General features: G+C 43.9%; 1 protein-coding gene across 1 annotated transcript in view; it reads right to left on the bottom strand.

The window, feature by feature from the left end:
- Positions 1 to 9,988, bottom strand: part of OTX2 (orthodenticle homeobox 2) — a 116,201-nt gene extending 106,213 nt beyond the window's left edge. The window contains exon 1 of the mRNA XM_009322933.1: positions 9,833 to 9,988. Coding sequence (XP_009321208.1) covers positions 9,833 to 9,988 — 156 coding nt within the window. The remainder of the gene's footprint in view (positions 1 to 9,832) is intronic.
- Between the last annotated feature and the right edge of the window lie 15,345 nt (positions 9,989 to 25,333).

Below are 25,333 nucleotides of genomic sequence, written 5' to 3'. Positions count from 1 at the left end.
TGATTTACTGCCCTAAAAACCAGAATATGAACTGTATGGTCCACTGAGGACCACATCCCCCTAACTGATGGAGGACACCAAGAGCAGTTCCAGGTACCCTGTACATGGGAAGGAAGGAGACAGTGAAGCAAACTCATTTTCTCAGGTCCTTCCAAACTGCTCTGAAGCAGTTGGTAGAAATGCAAGCTCAACCAGTTAGCTCTACAGAAAGAATAAGACAAAATACAATAAAATGGCTTAGCAGAGTTTTTAAACCCTGATATCCCTATTGATTTTCCATGGAAAGCAGACGGTGATGAATAGTAACAGTGCAATGCCCTCAAGCTGGTTTTCTTGTGCTGAGATGCAGAATGTATCTAAACCAGTCTAGTTTTACTAGAAATTGTCCTCTGTCACAAGTCACCCCTATCCGTCATGGTGTCTCAGATCAGCTCACTACCCCATTACCCTCCCCATCATGGCTTTAAGTATGGATTGATGCAAGGCTGTTTAACAACCTGTGATGTGATGTGATTCAGGAGACATGGTGGAAAACCATGACCAAGCCAAGGGTTGGGTGAGTCTTGCAAACTCTGCTCTTTGAATAAGGTTGAGATCCTCTCCTAATTTCACACAGGTCTTTGCAAAACATTCCTGGGACAGCCTGATGGGGAGAAATCAAGGGCATTGGATGGAAGAAGGGCTTGGTGGGAAACATAAGAAAACTCCTGTCTGAAAGCTCCTGAACCATGACACCCTCTGAGCTTGTCCAGCAGATCTCCCAGGACCCCATTCCACCCTCTCATCCAGCTACTGGAGGCCTTCTGGAGCCAGTGGACCCTGATGGTGATTAGCAGAGCAGATTGCTGATGTGAGGCTTGTTCCTGCAGTGTCTAATGTCTGTATGTGCAATTAGAGGCATGGACAATTCTGGCCCCAAATAGCTGTCTCCAAATCAAGGCTGGTGCTACTCGGGAAGGAAAAATCTGTATCTCCCCGTAGCCTCAAGCCTTCCCCAGGTATGGAGCTATCTTCATCTGTGAGAGTGCATCCTAACATGCCTGGGAAAGTTGAAGTCCTCTCCTAACTTGCTTCATTCACTGGTAACAGAAGCCATCCCTTCCAGGATAGAAAGAAAAACAGCAAACCCTCCTTATTTTCTTTCCCCCTCACACATTTTCAATTAAAATAGATTTGTGCAAGCTATACTGAATGCGCCACAAATCTCTTTGCATGGTTAAAGTTGATTAATTGGGGTCAGAAGTGAAAATTAAAAAGTGGCAGCAGCTAACAAAATATAAATAACCTCTCCTGGGCCTTGTGGATGATGGAGCACAAACTGAGATCCTGAGCTAGTTTTGCCTTGAGGAGGACCGCCTCCTTCACCTTGGGTTAAACACTCAAGAGCAGAGCTGGGTTTTGTGGGGGGGAGGGGGTTGGCCACAAAATAATATGTATATAATCCTCAAGATAATCAATTTCTTACAGATGCTTTGTAAACTTTCGTGTTCAAGAGCGCAAGCCATAGTACTTTCTAAATCCCTAGGGGTTGTACTTGATATCCATTTGTTATTTCCTAATGCTATTCAATCTTTTTTTTTCCCCCTGTTTTTTTGAAGCTTGCAGCAATAAGCCTGAGACTTACGTCGGCAGTCGCCACCGCTTTTGCCATTCTGCAGTGAACTTTGTGCGCGTTTTCATATTCCTTTTCTTACACTCCTGATAAAAGCATTATCAGGGAAATTCAAAAGGAAGCAGAAAACTGGCATAGCTAATTTAGGCTAATTAGTATGGCAGAAGCTGAGTCTTGTACTTCAGAGGTTCCCATGCCCTCCCATGTCTCCACCTGATCGCCTTGTCCAGCAGCAAACCCAGGAGGCAGCTCCAATTATATCATAACCTCTTCAAACACCAAGCCACTCAAGCTAATTTTATCCTATTAAACAGACTGAAGGATTCAGAAGAAAGGTTCTCCCCCAAAAGCTTCAATTACCAGTGTCCCTGATTACCATCTTTACAATCCTATATGCTACAGTTAAATACTTTTTTGCTTAGTGTTGCTTTCTTGATTTAGATGAAAAGCGAGTATTAAGAGCATGTCTTTTCAACTCAAGCAAGTGACATTCATAAGGAAAAAAAAAAGGAACCTCTCTTGTTATTAGCGTGTTTAATCAAAGTCAAGTTTAGAACCGTTCAAAGACAATGTAATTGGGGAAATGTAAACATCCCCGCGCATCCAGTGGCATTTAAAGCAGCCACAGGTAACTGCCAATAACAGCAGTGATGGCCAAAAGTATTAGGTTTAGAGGAAAAAAATAAAGAAAGAAAACAGCAGGATCTCCTGAAGCAAGGAACTGTCGAATAGTGCTTGAAGTAAATCTCATGGCGCTAATCAGCGATAAAGACAGAAAATAGCCTCTAAGGTATTGAGCCCGTTCATCCTTCCTTGCACCAATGTGTGGTAGACTTTGGCCTTGAGCACGCAGTCACGCCTGGCCAAATAGACTCACCTGGGTCATAGATGTGCCTGGGCTTAGGGCAGCACACAACCTTTCCTCCCTGTGCCCCGGTCTTGGTGGTGGCCTCGAGCCTTCACTTTCCAGCCCCATGATGCTCCTCCTCTGTTGGCCGTGCCCATGGGAAGGAGGAGCTCACTGGGGAACCACCTTGCCATTTTTCTGGCCGGTGCCTCCTGCAAGGGGGCTGCAATCTTGGCTGATGACTCCAGGTGCTGCTATAATTCAAATAATAATTATAGGATCCAGGCTATTATTTTTAACAACAGAGAGGGAAACGGAAAAAATGTATGTCACCTGAGCATCAAATTAACCCTCTCCTGAACGCTGAACCTGGGAGAAGTTCAGGTGACGGCAGTACCTGTTGGGACAGCATTTATATGGGAACAACACGAGGATATGGATCACTTGGGAAATTCAGTAGCACAAGTCATAGCAAAAATACATCTGGCTTTTTTTTTAAAGGAACTTGTTCTTCACCTTCCCCAAATAGACTAATTTTGCTTATTCCTCTTCTTCCGCAGACAGTAATTGTTTTAAACATGCTTACTACTTAATATTCTTGTTTTCTTTCAGCGTCGTCCCAACTTGTTAGCTCCCAGTCCATCACGAGCTGGAGGTATTTGGGGTTGAATTTCACTTCTGATCTACTCATCCTTGCAGCTGAAAATGAGCATTTTTCTTTCTCTCTAGAAACAAACAAACAAACAATTTCTGTCATTTAACAGAAATTGAATGAGTTTCACCCAATTGCCCACTCTTTGGGCGATATGGAAATGCTATTGTCTGCAGACAATGATTCTCATGCAAATGAAACAACAGCTAAACAAGAATCCTCCCTATCTCTGTTTGGGCCAATTTTCTTAACGTTTCAGCTAAGCTTAATCTGTTGGCAGAAGTGTTTAGGCCCATTAACAGCTAAAGTCACAGAGTCCACAACTCACCCTGCTGACAGTAAACAAGGAATTTGAGGAATGGCCTTTAAACAATGGCTAAGCCACAAACCATTTTGTCATCAAATGCTGTGAAAGGCATATAGGCTGATGATTTTCTTCCTTGGGTTACAGCGATTTGAAAGACCGGCTTCCCTCCCCTGAGTCCCCAGCACCCTCCAGGCTTGGGTTACAGCTGTTTTATTTGCCTTTCCAGCCCTACAGCTGTGGGATGGGTTATGCAGGTGTGCTCCCGACAAATGAGTCATTCCAGGGCTTCGTATTATTTATTTGTAGTGACCGTCTCGGAGGCCAGGGCCCCCCTGTGCTCGGCACTGCCCAAGCACGGGACAGCGCGATGCTCCGTGCCCCGCAGGGAAGATTCCTGGGTTTAATTTTCTTCGGGGAATACTGCACCCAGGTCAGTCCCTAACAGTGCCATGGACAAAAAGAGAAAATTTACCCTGGGGGAGAGAGATAAATGGTAATTGCTAAACAAAATAAATTGCTAAATAAAACCCATAAAGCTTGTGTCTCACTGGCAGGGCAGGGATGGAGAGGGGGCGTGTGGATGCTGGGACTGCTCGCCCCACCATGTTTCTCGGTTAGAGGGACTACTGGGCAGTGCCAAAGGAGGCCCCTTTGCACCCCGCTGCCTGAATGGCACCATCAAATTTACCCCCTGGGAGAAGAAGCATAGCCAAAGCGATGGCAGATGGCTGCAATCCAAAAAAGGATGTGGACAACTTTTTACCTGGAGTTGTTTGGAAAATACAACTCTGAAAACTCATGATGCCAATGCCATGCCAATGCCATGCCAACCCCAATGCCATGCCAACATCATTTGCCTCCCATGTGCTTTTCCCAAGCTGAGCTAGAGTGTGCATCTAGCAAAGGACTGAAGAGCAACATGCTACAGACCCTGCTGTTGTGTTCTTCCCACGGTGGAGGGCAGGAGAAGGTGCTGCACCGCCTTCTCCTACCCAAATTGTCCTTGCCTGCTCTCTTGCCAGAAGGCAGTGGAGAAACCGCAAGCAAAAGGCAAGGTCTGAGGCTCAGAACAATCTCCCTTCACACCTGACCCAAAGACCATCAAAAGCAACAGACTGAGCTAATCAGTGCAAGTACTGAAGGCCCATTCCCAGATAAACCATGAGTGCCAAACTGAGCTGCTGGTGCGGTGTGAGATATCTTTTTCTCTACCGGTTCTCCCCAGGAGAAACCAAAGAACAGGGAGGGCAAGAGAGGAGTGAAGAGTAGAGGAGGTAATGAAATGCTCTTTGGCTGCATGTGTAGATATCCCATACTTTGTCTTGTTCAGGCTGCATCTTAACTATATTGCATCCTGTCCTGGTTTCGGCAGGGGTAGAGTTAATTTCCTTCCTAGTAGCTGGTACAGTGCTGTGTTTTGGATTTAGGATGAGAACAATGTTGATATTAGCATGAGAACAATGTTGGTAACACACCGATGTTTTAGTTGTTGCTAAGCAGTGCTTACACTGGCCAAGGACTTTTCAGCTTCCCATGCTCTACTGTCTGAGCAGGCTGGAGGTGCACAAGAAGCTGGGAGGGGGCACAGCCAGGACAGCTGCCCCAAACTGGCCAAAGGGACATTCCATACCATGTGATGTCATGCTCAGTATATGAAGCTGGGGGAAGAAGGAAGGGGGGGACGTTTGGAGTGATGGCGTTTGTCTTCCCAAGTCACCGTTACGTGTGATGGAGCCCTGCTTTCCTGCCTGCCGATGGGAAGGAGTGAATGAATTTCTTGTTTTGCTTTGCTTGCATGTGCAGCTTTTGCTTTACCTATCAAACTGTCTTTATCTCAACCCATGAGTTTTCTCACTTTTACCCTTCCGATTCTCTCTCCCATCCCACTGGGAGGGGAGTGAGCGAGCGGCTGGGTGGTGCTCAGTTGCCAACTGGGGTTAAACCACGACACATCCACAGGTGCCAGGAGGGATCCCCATCAGTGTTATCAGGGAATGTGAGAGAAGGAAGGAAGGAAAAGGGAGATGGAGTGGGACAGAGTTGGCTGTGCCAGCAACGCAGCATCAGGCACCAGCCTGCAGCCAGCTGCATGGCAGGACTGTCATCGTGCCACAGCTCTGGACTGTCCACATTTCACTTCTCCACCTCTGACATTCAGTGCCATTAAGGGCAGATGAAAACAGCAGGTTATTTTAGTATGGTGACCTCTGGACAACAGTTTGGCAGTTCTTTTGCCCAACTTTGGTATAGGCCTGGTTCATAGTTTTCAACCAAATCTTGTTTTCCCCAGTAAATTAGTTCTGTTGAAATATAAATGAAATTAAGTGAAACTAAGAAATAAATAAATAAATAAAATAAAATAACGTAAAAATTAAAATGTAAGATAAGAAAGCTTGTGGCCAAACTTTTTCGCCCTTTGAGGTACCATTTCTTTAAAGAAGTGCTACAGTGTTTCATGGCAATTTTTAAAAATGGGAACTGGTATCAGTCGCTCCATTAAATGGTGTTATTCCTCCGTGCCAACCTTGTTTCATATATATCTTTAGACCACCACGGTTACAGTGACACTGTTCCTAACTGCTAATTAAATGTGAGAGGAGAGAAGGTTGTGAGGCATTTTTACAGGTGGAAATCGGGAACAACTCTGGTGATGCCAGCAACAAGCTATTGGCATCAGAAGTTAATTTTTCCATAGATCCTTCTGTATAATTCTCAGTAACGTGGTGCCATATACCCACACCCGTGTGAAGAGATGGCTGTTGGGTGCGGGGTTGGTTGATGGCACACAAGAATACATATCCCACCTCCTGGCGTGGTGCCGATATTCCCCCACACCGTTGTGCCCGAGACAGGATCCCTTCACACAAGCATTCAACTACGATTCCAGCTTTTCAATGGCTTCACATTCGAGCTGATGTGAACAGATGGAGAGGCAGGACATGAATTAGACGAATGAGAGTTGGAAGCACAAGGAAAGGATGAAAACTAAGAGTTTAGCGTGGAGCAGACACCTTTACCAGCAGTACTTGGACCACAGTGATGTATTTTGCCAGAAGAGTGTGACAGCAGCACTCCATGAAGGCCACCTTTTACTAGACTGAAAACCCTTTTCCCTAGTGCCAATGTACTAAGGACTCCTTATAATTCCCCAGATACCAACCAGAAACACCCCTTGGAAACAAAGTGGAGTTTATGCAGCCACTGAACCTTTCGATCTACAAGACAGCATCAAAGAGGGGATCTAATCAAATTTTTAAAAGAAACAAGGCATAAAACTCAGATCAAACTCCCTGAATATTTTTTGCCTATTTCTGACAGACCTGAACATTTCTTGGAAGAGTTTCCTCTAAAATAAATAAATGAATCACCATCTTAACCCCACAGCAGGACTTCCCCCCTCCCATACACACACACACACACTTACATACACAAATAATACGCCTACAGTAAATCAGTTTGCGAGACATGATCCCGCAAGATGCTGATCAGGATGTCCTGATGGGGAGAGGGTCCCAGGGTACTCCCAGGGACCCCCCAGTGCCTGGCTGGCCAAAATGAGGAGGCACAGCTGTCACATCTGACTTAGCAAGATGGGGCATGTGGAGGGGCAGGCGGGTTGGTGTGTGGCAGCTGATGCAAGGTGCGCTTGGGGCCTGAACGTCCAGTTAAAATTATATCAGGTTTTAGAGGAAAACTAAAGTCCACTAAATTGGAAGAAACTTTTTGCTTTGTGTGCTGCTGTGCGTCGGATCGGGTGCGTGCTTTTAAGGACGGGGCCATCATTAGGCATGCACAGTGGTTACCTAGAGAAAAGCAGATGCTGCAGATATTCATACGTTACCGTTTTCAGGGTGTACAGCAGTTTTCAGCCTCCTCCTGAAACGGTGCTTCTCAGTGTGGCCCACACACTTGTAGTTTTGCATCTCAACAGGAGGAAGGGCTCATTTTGGTGAGTGGGGCTTTCTGCCTTTTCACCTCGTCTCTCTGAGGAGAAAAGAGAGGCCTGATTAAAACCTATTAATCTAAAGACTTGGGCAAGAGATGTTGAATAAATTATAAAACCTAAAATTGTTAGAATTGTCAGAGAGACAGACAGACAAGCAAAATTTGACATGTATTGAGCATGTAAGGACACATCAGCTAATTTGGAGTTTTTGCTCCCATTTTAGAAAGTCAAAAGATTTCATAATTTTCCTTTTTGAAGGAGGCATAAATCAAAGCTGGGTATTTTGCTGATAAAATATTTCCTCTTCTGGGCTTTATCACAAGTGAAAATGAACTCAGCATTCGCAGCTTCGTCCCAGTTAATCAGAACTTGCAATCAGAGAAATCAAGTCCTATTTCTGCCTGCAAGTGAAGCCAGAGTTAATATTCTTGTGTGACCCAGGAACCTTTTGGTGGGCAGATGGACCCTCTGTCCGTAAACGAGGGGGGACGGCTCTGTGGCAAAGTGAGACTCAGGCTCAAAACGTGCCTCTTCAGGGAAAGGGTGGCATCCCGAACACAAGGCTTTCAGGCTTGCCAAGTTCTCTGCGGGGTATTAGGGGCTTCTTTTTAGCTGCCTAAAACCAGCCACTCAAACTTCGCAGGCACAAATATTCACCCCAAATGTGAGCATGACATAAATCAAGCAATAAAAGTTAATCGGCATCATTAAATCTGTCAAACCAGCAGGTTATTAAAATTACCACTATTCACTCTGAAAATGGGAACAAAAAATTATGCTCCAGCTTTCTGAGCCTGTTTGTCTTGTTTTCCCACACTGCTTATGAATTACTGCAGTATATTACAATGTCCTCTATCCATCTTCATTAGCATTGTGAACAAATTGTATTGGGCTGTAATGCAGCATTTTTTTGGTATTGTACAAACATATATGATGTACAGAAAATGGGCAATTTAATATGAAAAGAATATTCTGCCTCAGAATTTTTATTTTCTAAACAGTCATTTCAGTTGGGAATTATTGCATGATTTGTGCATAATTTCTCATGGATAGTTATTTAAATATAAATAGGGAAAATATGTAATTCCATATGGTGGCTATCTACCCTTTCTTGATGCCTTTCCATATTTTTAATAGTGCAATAAACAAAAGATAAAAACATCTCTAAGCCACACACTAGTCAAAAGAAGATAATTGTGCCTGTATGTGTTTATTGTAATTTGAATGTGCTTCAATTAACTTTCCTCAATATTTCCCAGTTCTTTTAAAAGAAACTTAAATTGGTTTTTATTTTGTGAAATTTGTTTTCTGTGCAATAAGAAAAAAAAAACCCAATGCCTTTGTTTACCTCATTATGGATACATCTTACCCAGGAGCAAAGCTCCAACTCTTTATTCCCAACAACCTTTTTTTTTCCATTCTCAAATTCTTCTTCTTATATTTTAAGTAAAAATATCAAGTTTCTAGTGCTCCCTAGTAAAAGGCAGCTCATCATCGCTCGATATATCACATATCAAAGTGTGGTAAAACATGAAAATGTCAGAAAAGCAAACTCTTACGCTTCTGCACTGCAGTCACTTTTAAAAGATGAGAATTTATTACCCCTTCCTCCTACAAATCATCAGGGCGACCGAAACAGAGAGAGTGTATATAGAATGCTTGTTGTAATTAACCTTGAGGCTTTTATTTAAACAAGGTCAAACATTTTAACAGCTTTATAAATCAAGGTTGGGTCTGCACGGCTCTATAGCATCAGGCTAATGATAAAATGCACATGGAATACTTATTAAACAGTATTTATTTACAGAACATATATCCTGCAAGCTTCAGAGAGGCACACCCGCAGGCTGATCTAGCACCAACAGACACACAGCTCCAGCCCCAACCAAACCACCCCAAGGTGACCGGTGTAACGTGCTTTTATTATGTGCTACCGAGGAGCCAAGCCCAGGTGTTGGTAAATTAGGTCATTTGCAAGCTAACTGCATTTTTAGTGTGATTGCAAAATTACAGGAGGTAGATCACAATCATACCAATATCTGCGGTTCTGTCCTTAATTTTGTTCGATTCTTATTTACTTTTTCTTCTACTTTAGTTAGGTTTTACTGGAAGGAGAAGGAAGGAGGACATCTGAGTTGAGTAAGATGAACTACTTCTTACGTGTTAGTGAGTAGCTACCCAGGAACCTTTATCAGTCTCTAAAAATAACACCCTTGGATTCCTCTGGCCATCCTGGGTTATCTTCTACTTCCTAGTAAAATATATCCATCAGGAGTAATTTTTTCTGACCGAGGAACATCACACTGGGCTTTCTATTTTGCACTCTAGACAAATGGTAGCTTTTAAGTTGCCCCCGTTCATAATTTCACACACTCTTCAGTGTATCAGAGCATAATAAAGAAGATCACAAACCACAGCGCCTAGCATGGCTGCTTTACACGACGGTCCGCTCTGCAGACATCCCTTACCAAAAATCCTCTCTTTGAAGTCAAGAGGAGATCCATGTGGTGCCCGCTACACGTGTGACCCACCAGTCGTAAAATTGCTGGCATAATTTCCCTAAATGATTCAGATAATTTCTCCCCGAATATTTCTTGGCGCTTAAGCGTTTTTCTTAGGCCCATGGTGTATGAGTTACACAGACCCTAAAGGATACTCATTATTCACCATGCTTGCTCTCTTAAACTTCACATCTGGGTTGCCACAACCACCTCCCAGTATGAGCTCTGGGTCCCTGGAAACATCGGTACGGCTGCAGTTGGGATCTCCACCTAAACCTCCTCCCTTTCAGCTGGCCACAGTATATTGCATCACATCCAACCAACAAAAATCCCCCGTATCAGCAGGGCCAACAGCGGGGACCAAACTGGGTGAAGAAGGAAACATTTTTCGGCATCTGCGTTCACCATTTTAATTGACTTCTCCTGTCATTTGTTCCCCTTCTGTGACCTCCGACTATAAGTGTTCAAGCCCCTGTAGTAACCCCCAGGAAAAAAAAAAATAGTTGTGTGGGTGTTTAAGTATCCGCGTGAAGCAAACTTCTATCCTCTTCCCATCAGAATGGGAAGGAGACCATGTGAGTGATGTGACCAATTACCACTGAGCACCCCAGAGCAGCTTCTGAATATTCACGTCCAATTGCTACTTTGGTGGAACAATTGGCTTGAACAGTTTGAAAAGGCAATGATGTCAAACGTGCGGCGTGATTAAACGCAGCGAAATTACCAACCGTTGAGCTGAAAAAGAAGCTCAGTTTCCTTCCCAGGGTAATTCTGCTCTCGAATTTTGTAGGAAACCCCGTGCTCAGATGGCCTCTTCCTGCACACCCAAATCTGCCAGGGCAAAGTTGCAGCTGAGTTTTGGAGGCAGCATGGACCAGGACATGCACGGGAGCATGTGGTGCAGCAAGTTAAATGCCTCCTCTTCACCCTGATCCTCACGCAGAACCACACTTCCACCCCAGGTAGAGCAATGCAGCAGCACATTCTGCAAGCACACCGTGATGCAAATGTAATTTGAATCAAAGATTTTTAGGGCCAAGTATCTGGGAGTTGAACTGTCTGGATAACTGGCAAAGGCTACCCCTTTTCCATCAATATCAGCCACGTTTGGGAGCTCTTCTGCTTTCTTTATAGACAAGGAACATGTTAAACACACAGTCCTGCTTCTTGGTTCACCCCTATTTCTGTCATCACTGAAAATGGCCTATACCCTTTAAAAAAATAGACCATTAATTCCTCCATCCAGCTCTCTCCTTCTGCTTTAAAAATGCATATACCATTGTAAGTTATAGTTCAGTAGTAGCCCCAGTTTTATGACTGAGTCATGCGGATCCAAGCATTAGGAGAAACAGCATTTTTTTATTGCAGTGCACAGACAAGTGTGCGGTTCCCAGATGGTAGAAGGGAGCTGGGAGCACACATGAGGAGAAAAAACTAATACGTCCTCCAGGATCATATCTGATGCTGAGCCCTTGTTAGAGAGAGTGGGCACAGAAATGCTGCCCGTCTCCGGCTGCTCAGGTTTGGGGCCAGCTCTGAAAACAATTTCTCTCCTCCTGGTTCCCTTCGGGGAAGGTGATTGTGCATATTTTTGTACAAAAAACCCCCCGTTTTTTTCTTAACAAGCAACTCCCACACATTTTGTGAATGTGCAAAATGCTTCTTAAACATGATGCAGGAGGCTAAGATGAGGAACCAGCCTGTATAAAATCCTCCCTGCAACTAGGGAACTTTTTATTTTCCTTTCTTCTCATTTCCTACCCAGAGATCTGAGCTAATTTTCCCTATCCATAGGCTCCCCCCACTCCCTCAAAAAAAAAAAAAAAAAAAAAAAGGGAGGGGGGAGACTGTATTCACTAATTATACATCCTGAAAAGAATTTGGTTCAGTGTAAGATGATCCTAGTGATATGCTAATCCTTTTTTCTGCTTGGTGCAGCCTGAAGCCTGTGTCTAACATTTTTTTCAACTGTATGACAATAAAAGTTGTGGCAACAAAAGAAATAAATGGGCAGCTAAAGAAGGTATAGCTGAAACACATGGCAGACCAGTTCTCTCCTCTCCTTCTGGCTGCTCTTTTGTAGGCTCTGGTTTGGTATCCTCAAGTCAATAGCCGAAAGCCAGCCACCTTAGCAACTTAGTATGACACCCAAGCCCTCTCTCTTTACATTCATGAATAGTCAGCAAGCAGCAGACAAAATAGAACTAATCTTTTTTGACAGAATTGTTCAATTTTAGAGGAAAGGCTTTTGAGGCACCTTCCATACATTTGCAGAATATGAGACAACAATGGCCACCACCACATTTTACAAAAGGACGACCAGGGATGTGAGCGTGCACGCATGCACTCACGACGGCCATTTCGACAAAATATTGCAGCTAAGTTCAAACGATTGCAGGATATGCCCATTGTTAGGGGGAAAGCTGGCAGGCAAGAAAAAATAAATAAATTTAACCCCCCCCAAACTCCATTGTTTTGTTGCTGATTATTAAACATACACAACCCGATAACGTGCGATTAGGGTTATTTGTCTTGATAAACCAAAGTTAAGAGAGCTGATTAATATCCACTCTTTAATTTCCTGTCATAGGCTGATAACTTCATTTTTTTTTTTTTTCTTTTTTGGACCAATGATTCTTGTTGTGAAATGCATTCAATCCAGCAGGTTCTCGCCTGCATCTAAAAGCTGGTTTTGCCATTTCGAAATCCTGTAACACAGCAGCCACTCACAAGTCTAGTATGTGCAGAGAAGGACATTCCTCCTTTTCCTTTCTCTCCCCTCCATTTAATGCAAGCCATATCTCTATCTCCAAATACAGTCTGAGCAGGAAAGAGAAGGAAATAATAATAATAATAATAGTAATAATAATAAAAAAAATCTACCCAGTCTATGGGCAAAACCAGAAGTTAGCAACACGGTCCATGCAGCTGCAACACTACATTTAAAATTCAGTTTACTCCTAGGAAGAGGGCTAATCCTGCCCCTGTAATTCCCTACAGCCAAAATGTACCCCCCTCCCTGAGTGACAGTGCAATGCAAAGACACTCGCACGCTTATCTTCCCCAACCAGATGGCCGACTTGGATCAATGCACACACGCCACGATCAATGGGAGCGATAAAGAATTAGGAAAACAGTGGTACATGCTCCCAGAAAGCTTGTACACTGCATAATTATTTTATGATTCTACACATGGCTACATGTGATACTGGAGTCAAGAAGGAAAAGGATAATTAGAGAGCCAGAAAGCACCCGTACTGCACTACACACTTTGTCAGTCAGCAGTTCCCACTCGGCTCAACTCACCATCGTTATCTCCTCTCCTGCCCCCTTGCAAACGAATTTAGGGAATATGTAAAATATTAGGGGGGAGGCGGCTTTTGGGTTATAGAGATGGGATACAGGAGATTATCGTGTCCTGTGATATGACAGCAAAAGTTTTTGGCCGAGGGATGGGGTGAACCGCGTGAGCATCACTTGGGGAAGCGGAGCACGGGGTGGCATCCGCGGGGCACAGGGGTACCTGTGACGAGCAGGGGCTGCATCTGAACCCTTCTAGGGCTTTGTCAGGAGAGGGATGTATCCACGTCCATTCAATAAAATATAGCTGTATATGTTACTCTCTGGGTTTGGTTCCCCCCCCCCACTCCTTTCCTCCCGGCAGCAATTTTGTGATTGTCTCCTTGTATCCAGCCTATTTGTCACCATGCCGCTAAGCAGAAAAGGGGGGGGAGGAAAGAATTGCCCCCCCCCAACTGATTGAATGACACAGAATAAATATCAAAGCGCTGGATGGTTACGACTGTGAATCTGGATGCCAAAGAACACATGACTGAGATTAGGGAGCAGAACAATGCCAGGCAGAAAGCTGCCCTTCGTGGCAAGGCAGGCAGTGAGAAATCACCGCTCTAAGCACTTTGCAAAAACACCTCGTCACCGCCTGACGCCACCGACGCGTCCTCGCCCTGCCGGCACCGGGTGTAATACCACCCTGAAATTGCTGATGGGGACGGAGGGAGGACAAGGAGACGGGCTGCCATCAGCATCGGAGGCAAAGCCGCGGCCCCCGTATACCTCTGAGTGCCCCCATGGACAGGACCTTCCCACTGGCTGTCAGGCTGGTGGTGGGACCTGGGGTCATGGCATGGTGTTGCTGCGCAAGGGGAGAGTGGGGTAAGAAATACCCAAAAAGAATTATGGAGAGTTCATTCACCGACCCATCAAGGAGCAGAGGGGCGGGATGGAGAGCTGGAGCTCGGAGTGGAACAGGGAAGGCATCACTATCCCTTCCATGGCTGCCTTTCCTCCTGGGGGCTCAGTGCATGCTGCAGAGGTGTCATTGCTGGAGACCACGGTCCAGAGACACCTGCCCAGGTCCTTCTACAGGGATGTGGGAGAGGGGCTCACCCCGCATCTCCTCATCCCTGTCTCCGCCCGCTCCCCCAGTGTAAATGAGGGACAAACAGCAGCTTTCAGTAACATAAATGAACAAACATTGTGGTGGTGACGTGTTTGGAAATGTCCGTTTTAAATGCAAAGGTTTAAAACAGGGGAATTGGGGTCTCTCCTGCTGGCATTTGACTTAAATCAAGACCAGAGCCCAGAGCCTTTGCCCTGACATGCAGAGCAAAACGTCTCTGATGCATACTCAGACTAAATGTCACCCCAAAAACCTCTGCACTTTACTCTTCTCCTCCCCTCAAACACAAATCATTGCATGGGCAAAGGCGCATCAAACTGCAGCGGCTTCACCAGTAGAAACCACCACTGTGAACATAACTATGAGGCTGGACTGGTGATCAGAGATACCCCACGCATGACAAGTCACTCACTAAATCCGTTACTGCAGCTCCAGTCCCAAACACACATTTCTGCTTGTTCGTAAAGGTTTTCCATCATACTGGGTCTCAAATCAAAACACCCATTACAGCTTGGTTTGCCCAGCAATGTTTTGCTCCACAAAAATCACATGTTCATAGGAAAGGCATGACTTGGGTCAATTTAAGCAAACATCCTCCACTGCCAAATCAGAAATTATGCAGTGTCAGTTCTGCCTACGAGGAAAAACATTCAGGCAACACTGCCTGCAAGCATCACTCTAGGAGCTGAGCAGCGCAAGAGGGTCAGTCTGGGATGGAGATGAACACTGGTGGATAGGTGAGGTGATATTAACTCACTTGTGTCTTCATCTCTTTTCCGGAGGCTGGTGGCATCTGCGAGGAGGGAGATAAAGCCAGCACTTAGAGGCATGCCTACAACAAGGTGCACTCATACCGTGTCTCGTTCAAGGGACCACCTCGATTGGGCAACTCTTCTTGAAGGATTTATAGTCCTGGCCAACTGTGCATGGCACCTGACCGCCTATAACCCACCCGCTCTGACAGGTATGTGACCTTCACTGGCGTAGATGGTCCAGGTGTCACTGTCAAAGCAGCATTATTCTACCTGCTGTTCAGGTAGAACAGCATCGTCCCAGGTCTTGGAGGGACAGCTTTTCTGGAGGAGGTGGACAGTGTGTAAGTGAAGTGCCATTAGTTTGACCACCATGTCTGTTTCAACTGTTAATCAAAATGTCTCTATCAAAAAAAATTACTTTTTGGACAGATACAAAGTTTTTGTTGGTGCCTTCCGTTTCTTTCGATGTTTTACAGTTATGTATGGAAAAAAAACCCACAAAATATCCCTTTTTTTAAAAATGCCATTTTTCAGTAAAAGTTTTGGTAAAAGACATCTCAAACTGAATATTTATCCTAAAAATTAAAAAAAAAAATCACAGTTTTGTTTTTCAAAGTTTTTCCATTCCTTTTTTTTTTGTCAAAAAATGATAGGAGCTTCAGATAGAAAAAAGGAACTGTTTCCGAAATTTCTCATGAGAAGTAATTGCCTTCACTGATCATTGTTTCCACAAAGAAAAGGTTTTTAGTGACACAGGTTCTGCCTTTGGAGTTGGCATCATACTGGGTAACAGCATAATTAGAAATAGAGAGATGTAATAACTCTCCAGGTTGGAACAGATCTGTACGAGATCAGTTTTGCCTCACTTGGATATGGACTATCCATTTCTGGAGTGCAATTTAATTACTTCTGTGGTAGCAGGTGGTAGGTTCTGCATCTCCCCTGACTGGCAAAGTGCCTCTTCTCCTCCTCAGTCCCGTTCCCTATGCCTTCGCTAAGTCTGTCCTCTTCCTCACCGGGTCTGTCTCTGTTGCTCAGTATTTTCCTGCCATAGCAGCTACGATGGAGGGATTCTACCATTTGTTTTGGTAAGCAAAGACCTGGAGCCACAGCTGCAACCAAAGAAAGCACGCTGCAACTCAGAAGAGGGTATTTTTTTTCCAACCTGCTGTGTATTATTCAGCCTTTCTAACACAGAATTAGATAACCTGACAGATGCCCCAAATTTTGCCAGCTGCTTTTGGTCCCGTAGGACAGGCAGGGATGACTAGAACGTGTGGGACACCATGGCCATGTCTCCTTTCCCTTGGCCAGGCCTCTCCCAGAGGTTTTGGGTATCACACAGCTATCTAGGCATTGACTCTAGGATGGCTGGATGTATCATCCTTTCTTAATGCAACTACGATGGTGTCTCCTGGTGAGGCTGGTCCATGCCACTCATGGAGTAACTTGAAGTTCACATGCCATGGTCCCTCCTCTGTCACAAGACTGGAAGTGCAAATGCGTGTCCTGTCGTGAGAGAGGGTGTGAAAACAACCTTGGGTCAGCTGAGGAGATGCTCACATGCAGTCCCACCGCAGAGCAGCTCATGAACTGTGGATTGTTCACGGGATGGGAGCACATCCAGTTGCACGACTGTGGAAAGCCCCCCTGAGAAGGAAGACCTCAGGGTAGCTGCTATGGACAGATTCCTGCAAACCTATTTCCCAAAGTCCACTGAGTAAAAGACAAATCTGGAAGAAGAGAAAAACTCCCTGCAGACCAATTCCCAGAACTCTGTCCCACGTTACAAAAGGGGAGCGGAGGTACCTCTTAGTGCCTCACACAGCATGCGTATGTGAGACATCACCGTGCTGTGGGTGATAACATATGACACTGATGTCACTCCTAATGACTTTACAGGATTTGTTGAAAGAAAAGGAAAATAACTTTTATTCTTAGCTATTGAGAGCAAATCGGACTTAGATTGTCACAGATGCAAATAGGCTGGTAGAGAAGCAAGCAACAATTTTGGGTCTTGTCTACATGGTTTTTTGTCTCTTGCAGCACTAAGTAGCACATTCTCTCTCTTCTCTTCCATTATTTCCTACTTAATTTTAGGTTCCAGTTTTGGCCTTGAACAGTAACGCTGTTATCAGAGAGCAGTGCCTTGGACTCATGGAGGCTTTCAGAAAATATTGGTGCCATCTTCCATAAAACATTTTAAACACATGCTATTTGTTTTTAGTCTCCCTTCTGGTTTTACACACTACAAAGAGGACATTTAATATGTACAATAGAATTAATAGGGATGCAATGTAAGCAGGACTTACATTCAAAATACACTTCCACAAAACAAAGGAGCAGCTGTGAAAATGTAGAGTCCGCTGAAAATTTTTTACTTGGGTATCACATTTGCTAAAAGATTTACTCTGCAAAGTTTTATCTAATTTCCCATTCATTCAATTAAGCAGAGAGATAAATGCCCGGATCCCAAGAGATTAGGGGAAACTAGGTTTAGCTCCCCCTTACACTTGCGATCAAGACTGTGTTCAGTTTCATGATTATCGCTATAAATTTCATGCTTACAGGCTCTGTGCTGCTGATAGATGAACACCTCCCTCTTCCACCAAATCCAATGGGATTTGGAAGTACTCAGGATCCCACAGATCTCTCCAGATCAGGAGGATTCAAACGACGTAGGAAATGATACCCCATTTGGCAAGGCTAGAGCAATGCTCTTTCAGCTCTGCTGGGAGGAATGGCCAGAACTCATGGGTTACCAGAGCCATCAGTTCAGAGTCAGAACACAGCACCCACCAAAATCTCTTGGAAATTAATCACACGGTAAAGATAAGGCAGAGAAAAACAGACAAAATGAAAATTACCCTCTTTTCCCCTGGTATTTGTGTCACACAACCTTTATTGACTTGCCTAAGCAAAGTCAGGAAGATTTTTGAAGCGAAACAGAAATATGTGCCAATGTTTTGTTGAGCATCAGTCCAGAATTCTGCTTTCTCCCCTGGCAATCAGAAGACCGATATTTTAGTCACTGGGAAAATTATTTTCTGGAGTTAGCCATCAATTTAAAGGTAAATTATGGATCTTTTGAAAGCTTGAAGTCCATGGGACAGCCAACAGACCCCCCATCCCTGAGTCAGGAATACTCTGTTACTCCTTCTCCGGAAGGGTGACAAGTGGGTAGAAAGAGAGATTGAACACAGAGTGAGCACAGCCAGAGACACTCATCCTAAAAACATAGAGCTGCAAAGATGGTTCCTGGTTACTCTAATGCATCAGGAGAGGGCATGGCTGAGATGCCCCAATGTCCCACCACACCGTCAATGGTTGAGAGCTGTTGGCAGCAATTAGTCTGAGCAGCCTTGAGGCCAGCAAGTTCCCAGGATGCGGAAGAAATGATGGCTGACCACCACCACGCTCGACCATCCAGGCTGCAGCTGGGGGACATGATAGAGGTTTGCTAGTGCCAGCATTACTGTGGAAGCTGCAGAAATGCAGACATGTTTCAGTTCTACCTAGCAATGAAGTGCCTTTGAAGGAACTGCCTTAGGAACCAAGGAAACTCTGTGTAGCCTTTTTGTTCATACCTTCTAATTCCACCAAGGTTTCTTCAGTCACCCTGGGTCCTCATGCATGGCACAAACATAACAAAGAACTGCTCGTGCCTTACTGACTTTATGATCTAAATATAGTACTGATTCTGGGTTGCAAGAGTTTTTCCTGCAATTTACACATCCGATGCTTGTATGGGTAATGGGAATGGACAATTCCAGCACCCAACAGATGAAAGAGAAATTGAATTTCCTGCAGTCCTGGAAGGCAAGATGTTTTTGGGTCCTCTTGTCCCAAACACTAACTGCAGAACTGTAGAAGGATAGAAGCTCCTTCATATATTCAAGCCAAAGCATTTGGCAGTAGGTTTGATGAGACCTTTACCTCTCATATTGATCTGCGTTGTCTCAATAAGTTCTTCTGTTCATCCATTTGGTGGCTCTAAACTTCTACTTGGATTGAAAATTCTTTGAGAATGAAACAATCTTGGTTTTTTGCATTTAAAAGCACAATAATCCACAACCAGGCTGTAGTAATTCTGTGATATTTCTCCTACTGCTGCTACTATTAGTACTGTAATTAGAATGGGCTCTTTCTTGATACCTCGATTAAGAATCAATTTCCAAAAGCATCCTCAGGCATGCAGAAGTTTGCAGATTTGGGCTTCAGATAATAAACATGGCTACTTGACAGCACTAATATAAAATGTTGATTCATGTACCAAAGCAGGAACTCTTTGGGACGCTAAATAGACTTTCATGGATTTTGATGTCTGTTTGTAAAAAAAAAAGAAGAAAACAAGGCAAATGATAGGAAAGACCTAAGATATTATTCTAAATTTTATCAGAAATTTTTGATTAAACATATGTGAATACATTGTCTGGTTTTAATAAGCTTGAAAACATCGTCAGCAATTAACTGGCAAAGCAGAATAACGTTGCATAGTCAAGCAAGGGTAATTGTGCTCATTATATTGCCAGAGATGCGGTTGATCAAAAAGAAAAACACTGTTTTCCCTGAAGTTCATTTACAGTATTTAGCCAGAATCTGCACTGAGTTCATAGGCATTAGTCAGGCAAACTGCTTCACACAGAAACTGCTCACCAACCTGCGAGCGCCTCGCACCCTGTCAATATGCATGATGGGTCTCCCACTGGACCTGTGTATCTCTTTTTCCGAGGCTGTGGTGTTATTTTTCCATTTCACCTGAAATATCCATATTTATCCCTCAAGAAGCAACACCAGCCTCTTCTCATTCTGCATTGTGGAGAGAAAGTGTTGAGGGACAGCAGGGCACATGGATACCTCTGTGAACTGCTCTTTGGAGGCAAACTTATCTCAGTGAATTTGTGGTGGAACCTCATTACTACAAAAAGTGAAAATGCCAATTATTTTTCTACAGTGACATAATTACAGTCATCCAAGGATGCGAAAGAGGCAATGTCTGTAGGCAGAGGGAAAAAACATCAGCTGACATAGCTGGGAAAAGGACAAATGGCAGGGCACACAAACCACTGTCAAACAAAAATTGCAATAGTTTTTCTAATCCAAAGCTGGGATTTTGAGGTTTGGCTTTTCCACTACTGTCTCTTTCTGGGATGGGACAAACCGTCTGGACCACCCTGAAAAATTACAACTCCCATTTCAACCAAAGGGCACATGCAACCCAGTAAATGGTGACTCCATAAAGGAATTGCCTGCTTTGCTTGGGCCTTGCTCTGCATATGAACAAGCACTTCACCCATTGCCCTTGTCCTTGCTGCTTATTTCCATAATTACCTGCATTTATGGCTTACTGTGAATATGATGCATTTAATGCCTCAATTTATTCAAACGGGGTCTGCAGCTGTAGGTGCTCAGCATTGCACTTACAGGTTTCTTTAACGGCTTGGTACCGGTTTTCTTATCCAATGTAACCAAGCACCAGTTTCTTCCAGGGATATACAACAACCTCTTCTCCAAGCCAGCAAACTTTTAGTTACGTCAATACTTGCTTAGCAATGTCTATTTTTTGTTTCAGAAACATGTGCCAATATGATGCCTGCACCCACATTTTCCACAGAAAGACCTGTAGGCTTGAATTATACCTCTTATTTTAACTACTCTCAGTGCTATGTCTTTTTAGGTTCTGTTTCCGAAAAACTTTTTTTCTGCCTCAGAAAAAAGAAAAAGCATTACTCTGATTTTGTGCTAAACCGATCTTTTAATTTATAGTGAGTCCTTTAATTTTCCATTTTGTGCAAATATTTTGTTTATGAGTCACATGTGCAAACATGCAAAACAATTTTTAATATTTCATGAAGATACATAGAGAAGACAAGAAAATATGATGAGGTTCATTGCCAAATTCAATTCTGCATCTGACCAATAATTCACCAAGGTAATTCTATCAAGGACAAGGGAGTTACGTCAGCTCAATTTGGAATAAGAAAGTTCAAGGAAAAGGCTCTGAGCCTTTAAGCACAGATTCCTTTTATGAAAAGAGTCAGGAGGCAGCAATTAAACTCAGTTACATTGGGGTGAACGTGCCCTCCCCGTGCCCAGCTCAGAGACCACACACGTGCTGGATGATTCTCGGAGGATGAATGTATCCTGGCCAAAGGCCGGGTCAGTTATAGCCAAAAACTCTTTGAGGTTTTGGCTCAAAGCTGCAGCCCTGTGAAATACTAAGAGACACAATCCTGTACCACGTAGCCTGTCCTGATGAAGTTGCCCCTTTTGGAGTTTGCGGGACATTGACCCAGTTTGCACAGACCCTCGGCATTAGCATAGACCCATTTCAAGTGAGGTCTTTGAACATCAGTTGCCTCCAAATTCCATTACCTTTCTCCCTGCTGGGTTTTGTGCTTTAAGTATCAGGCAGGGGCTGGGAGAAGAAAAGAGAAGGAAAAAAACCCAGTAAGTTAAATCCTAAGCTCAAATAATTAGACATGTTTTGGTTAGTTCTCTAAACTCTTACTTATTGCTGTTTCTCCATTTGACAGAATATAATCTGATTTTTTTTTTCAGGCTTGACACACAGGTCAGTTAATCCAGAGGTTCGTACGTATGAATGAGCCAGAGAGAGAGGCAAACACCAACTTTGGATGTGTTTGTCACAGCACTTCATTTTTGTTTGCAGCCTCATCTGATGTACAAGCAAATTTCAGAGTCATCCTTGCTTGCAGGTACTCTGAGAAAACTTCACTTGGAGAGGGAAAGAAATGCAGGATGACTTTGTTGTCTAGCAGATAAGCTTAAGGGTAACAATAATATCTCCTCCTTTGTCACTAACAAGAGGCAGGCTTGGGTTTGCTGGATAATTTTAAAGGGAAAACTGCTCATAGAAAAATGCTGTGTGGACAGAGGAGAGTTTTAACTCTACTCTGAAAGGTAGCAGGCATTTTCATTTCAGCTGGAGATGAAGATCCAGTCCTGGCCTGGCATGGAGAGGACTCATTGCTTTTGAAAATTAGACTGTGAGTGTAGGACAACTGAAGGAGTAAAGTCCAGCTAGTTTGATTGCTTAAAGCTTTTTGCTTCTTTGTGTTCAGGAGCAAGTATTTAAACTTGATGCCTAGCAAATACAGGGAGAAAGGCTATTTCTGCTAAATATCCGACACTTTGGCGCACTCCACCATCATTACTCTCTGCAAGTAAGAGCACTAACACTCAATGCCTGTAAAAGCCTATTTGAAGGTAGGACCTACCAATCAAAGTCAAGAGGGGCTCCTCACGTGGACTAAAGCTCTGCTGCTGTGGGCTGTTTTACTTGTATTCACTTTGGCCAGACCGCAGCGTGACCTGCAACATGCTAACCCTGGGGCTGCAAATGCAGATCTGGACATCGACTTGTCTTCGTAAAGAAGTTCTTGTGCTGCAACGTGGAAGGGAGGGGAATTTGCACAACACGTACTCTGTACCACATGACTGTGTGTCACCCAATGTTGTACTTCAAACTAGCAGCAAAGTCTTCGCTAACTGTGGGAAGATCATGGACAGCTTGCTTAGAGTAGGTACCTACCCTTTGGCATGACTGGAGTTACAAACTTGACCTTTAGTGCAACTCAGCTACTTTACATGCAACATGCACTAAGCGTGTCTGTATGGTATCTCAGTAAATTAGCGTGAGTATATCTACCTTAAGATGCAATATTTGCACTGAGACCCTGAGCACAGCATGACCATTTTAATTCGTATACTATTCCCTTCTTCTACTGGTTCTTACACTGGGCACGTCACTGGGCACAGCTGTTTGCTCTTCGCTCCTTTTCTTTTCAGTGGAGTTTGCTGCATTAGTCGGGTTTTCTTCAGAAAGAGAATTCTTACCTTGCGTGATTCAGGTACAGAAGAAAGTGAGACTGAAGAATACACTTGGAGTAGAAGGGAGTGAGGTTTGTCGTGCTCATTTCTTCTTCAGGAAGCCAACTTTGCACTGGCTTCCAGGGAAGTTGTATCTCTCACCCAGGGGCTCTTCACCCTATTATACAGGGCTCCACAATTCAGAGGAGCAAAATTCTTGAGGATAGCCCTCAGGGGTCCTTGAATATTTTTTTTCCAGTAGCCTTTTCCCAGGGCTTGTTGGACCTTGTCAAAAAAGAATAGAAAATTAAATAGATTTGAAATTCTCTGAAAAGCCACTTGAAGGACTGGAGGTACGATGCGGTTGAGTAGCTGCCATCATCAAGGAGATACCTGATGGCATTTCTTATTAGCTAGTTTTCCAAATGCTGATGGCTTTATGCACAGTTCTCTCACACTGCTGCACTTTTCCTGCAAAATGACAAAATACTGCAGGAACAAGGTGAGGTCATCACCAGAGGAGATACGACAGAGTCTCTGAGCTGGAAGAAAACAGCAGAGGATATTACTTGTCACGCTGCTATGGAATAGATTACTGCCAGGGAAGACTGAGCTGAATGGACACCTTCAACAAAAAAAAGACAGTGCTACAGCTACATACACTTTGAAATCCTTTCCTACGAGCAACAGCATTACCTCTGCCTCACTAAGATTCAGCTTCAATGAGCTCTCCTTCCTTCATAAGACTGTCCTGATGTGAAGGATGTATCTCTGCGTGGTGGCAAATAGGAAAGGCTGTGTGTTATCTGTGTGCTGCTGGCACTCAAAGCAATGTTGCCTAATCAGTTTATCTTTGGGTTTCACAGAGGTGTTAAAAAAGGCTGGAGAGATGCTGATCTTTGTGAGGCTCCATGAACAAAGGGGCTTGGAGGTGCAGCTTTCTTTAGTCCATTTTAGCATTTCATCCTGCAGGCCTGACACCTGTTTGCCACGAGAAGGCAGACCCGCATGGTGTCCAGGATCAAAATAATTTGATGAGGTTGTTAGTTGGTGTTTGGGTAACTTCACAGAGCTTGCTCAGGAGCGGGAGCTCAGCCAACGGGAGGCAATAAGCTGGCATTGATACACTACGGGACAGGAGGTTTCCTTCATGTCCGTGGGATGGAAATGACATGGACTAGATTAACAAGACTTTGGGGGACAGGGAGGAAGGTGGTATTTTTTACATCATCCAGAACTTCTCAGGTGCAACTGCACTGCTCCCTGGAAGCAAAGACAAGCTGTTGACTAGTGTGTACAAGCCATTTTGTTCCAGAAAACCACAGATACAAAAAGCGGCTCTGCCTAAGAAGTGTAATTTGAATTAAGGTTACTATAAACAATTCTGCGTGGAGCCTGGTTTCTTCAGCACTTTGGCAGCCATTTTGCACACACATTCTTACCATACTTTCTCAGGGTGGAAAATTCACCCACCAGGCTTTAGCCCTGCTTTTTCTCTTGGCGAGAGCTGCAAGCCTGGATGGTGATCAGAATGTAATTTTGCAGATTATTGGGAAGTGTCACCCTACTCTGGTCCTCCTTTTCATGTCATTATCAATATCCGCAAAATATAGCCTGCTTTGAAAGCATTTCCTACCTTAAGAATAATAGAATTTCACCCCGGGAATATGCAGGTTTTAATAGTTCTCATCAACAGGCTGTGGGCTTGCTAATAAGTACAAGAAACTTGATGGACGAGAAACATGAGAAAACTCCAGAAACTAAATGTTGTGAGGATTCATCTTCTTGAATGGTGATTCATGCATGCAATTCCCATGAGTATTACCAGGAGTTATGGATATAAATCCTAGCACATCAAGAGGGGACTATAACCCCTAGTGGTTAGGAATTAAAAGCATTCTGAGGGGCGCAGAGTCTCATCTTAAGACACAGAGTCACTGTGTGCATCTAAATCCCTGTACACAGAGATGCGAATATGTTAGGATCACAGTAATAACAATGACTATGCAGCTTGTGCGGTGCTTTTGAAATTGGATGACACAGACACATCTTTCCAAACTAGCGATTTAAAATTGCAGGTGGCTGGCGCTTTCAGTTTTCATCCACCCTGTAAGCCTGGAGATGGTTTCACTAATACAGCACTTCCCAGATGTTTAGACCCCAGGTGTGCAACAGTGTTCTTACTGATGAGATTTAAATTCTCTTTTTGTTTTTGGTGCTGCTTATGATGGGAGCAAAGATAACTGCGTCAGGTCATATCTTTCATTATCACACAATCTTCCTTTCTTCCTTGCATTACTGGTGATAGTGTGAATTCTTTTTACAATGAATTTGTTGAGATTGTACATATATTTAGGTACAGGGTATGTCCCTACCTCGAACCAGGATAGTAGCTTCTCTGTTCATTCATTTGTAAGCATTGTCTCCATGTGCACGCTCGCACCCACAGCCATTATTTTA

The sequence above is a fragment of the Pygoscelis adeliae genome, unplaced genomic scaffold, assembly GCF_000699105.1.
Source record: "Pygoscelis adeliae isolate BGI_AS28 unplaced genomic scaffold, ASM69910v1 Scaffold314, whole genome shotgun sequence".
In the NCBI taxonomy this organism is placed as follows: Eukaryota; Metazoa; Chordata; class Aves; order Sphenisciformes; family Spheniscidae; genus Pygoscelis; species Pygoscelis adeliae.
This window is presented reverse-complemented; position numbering and strand designations above follow the sequence as displayed.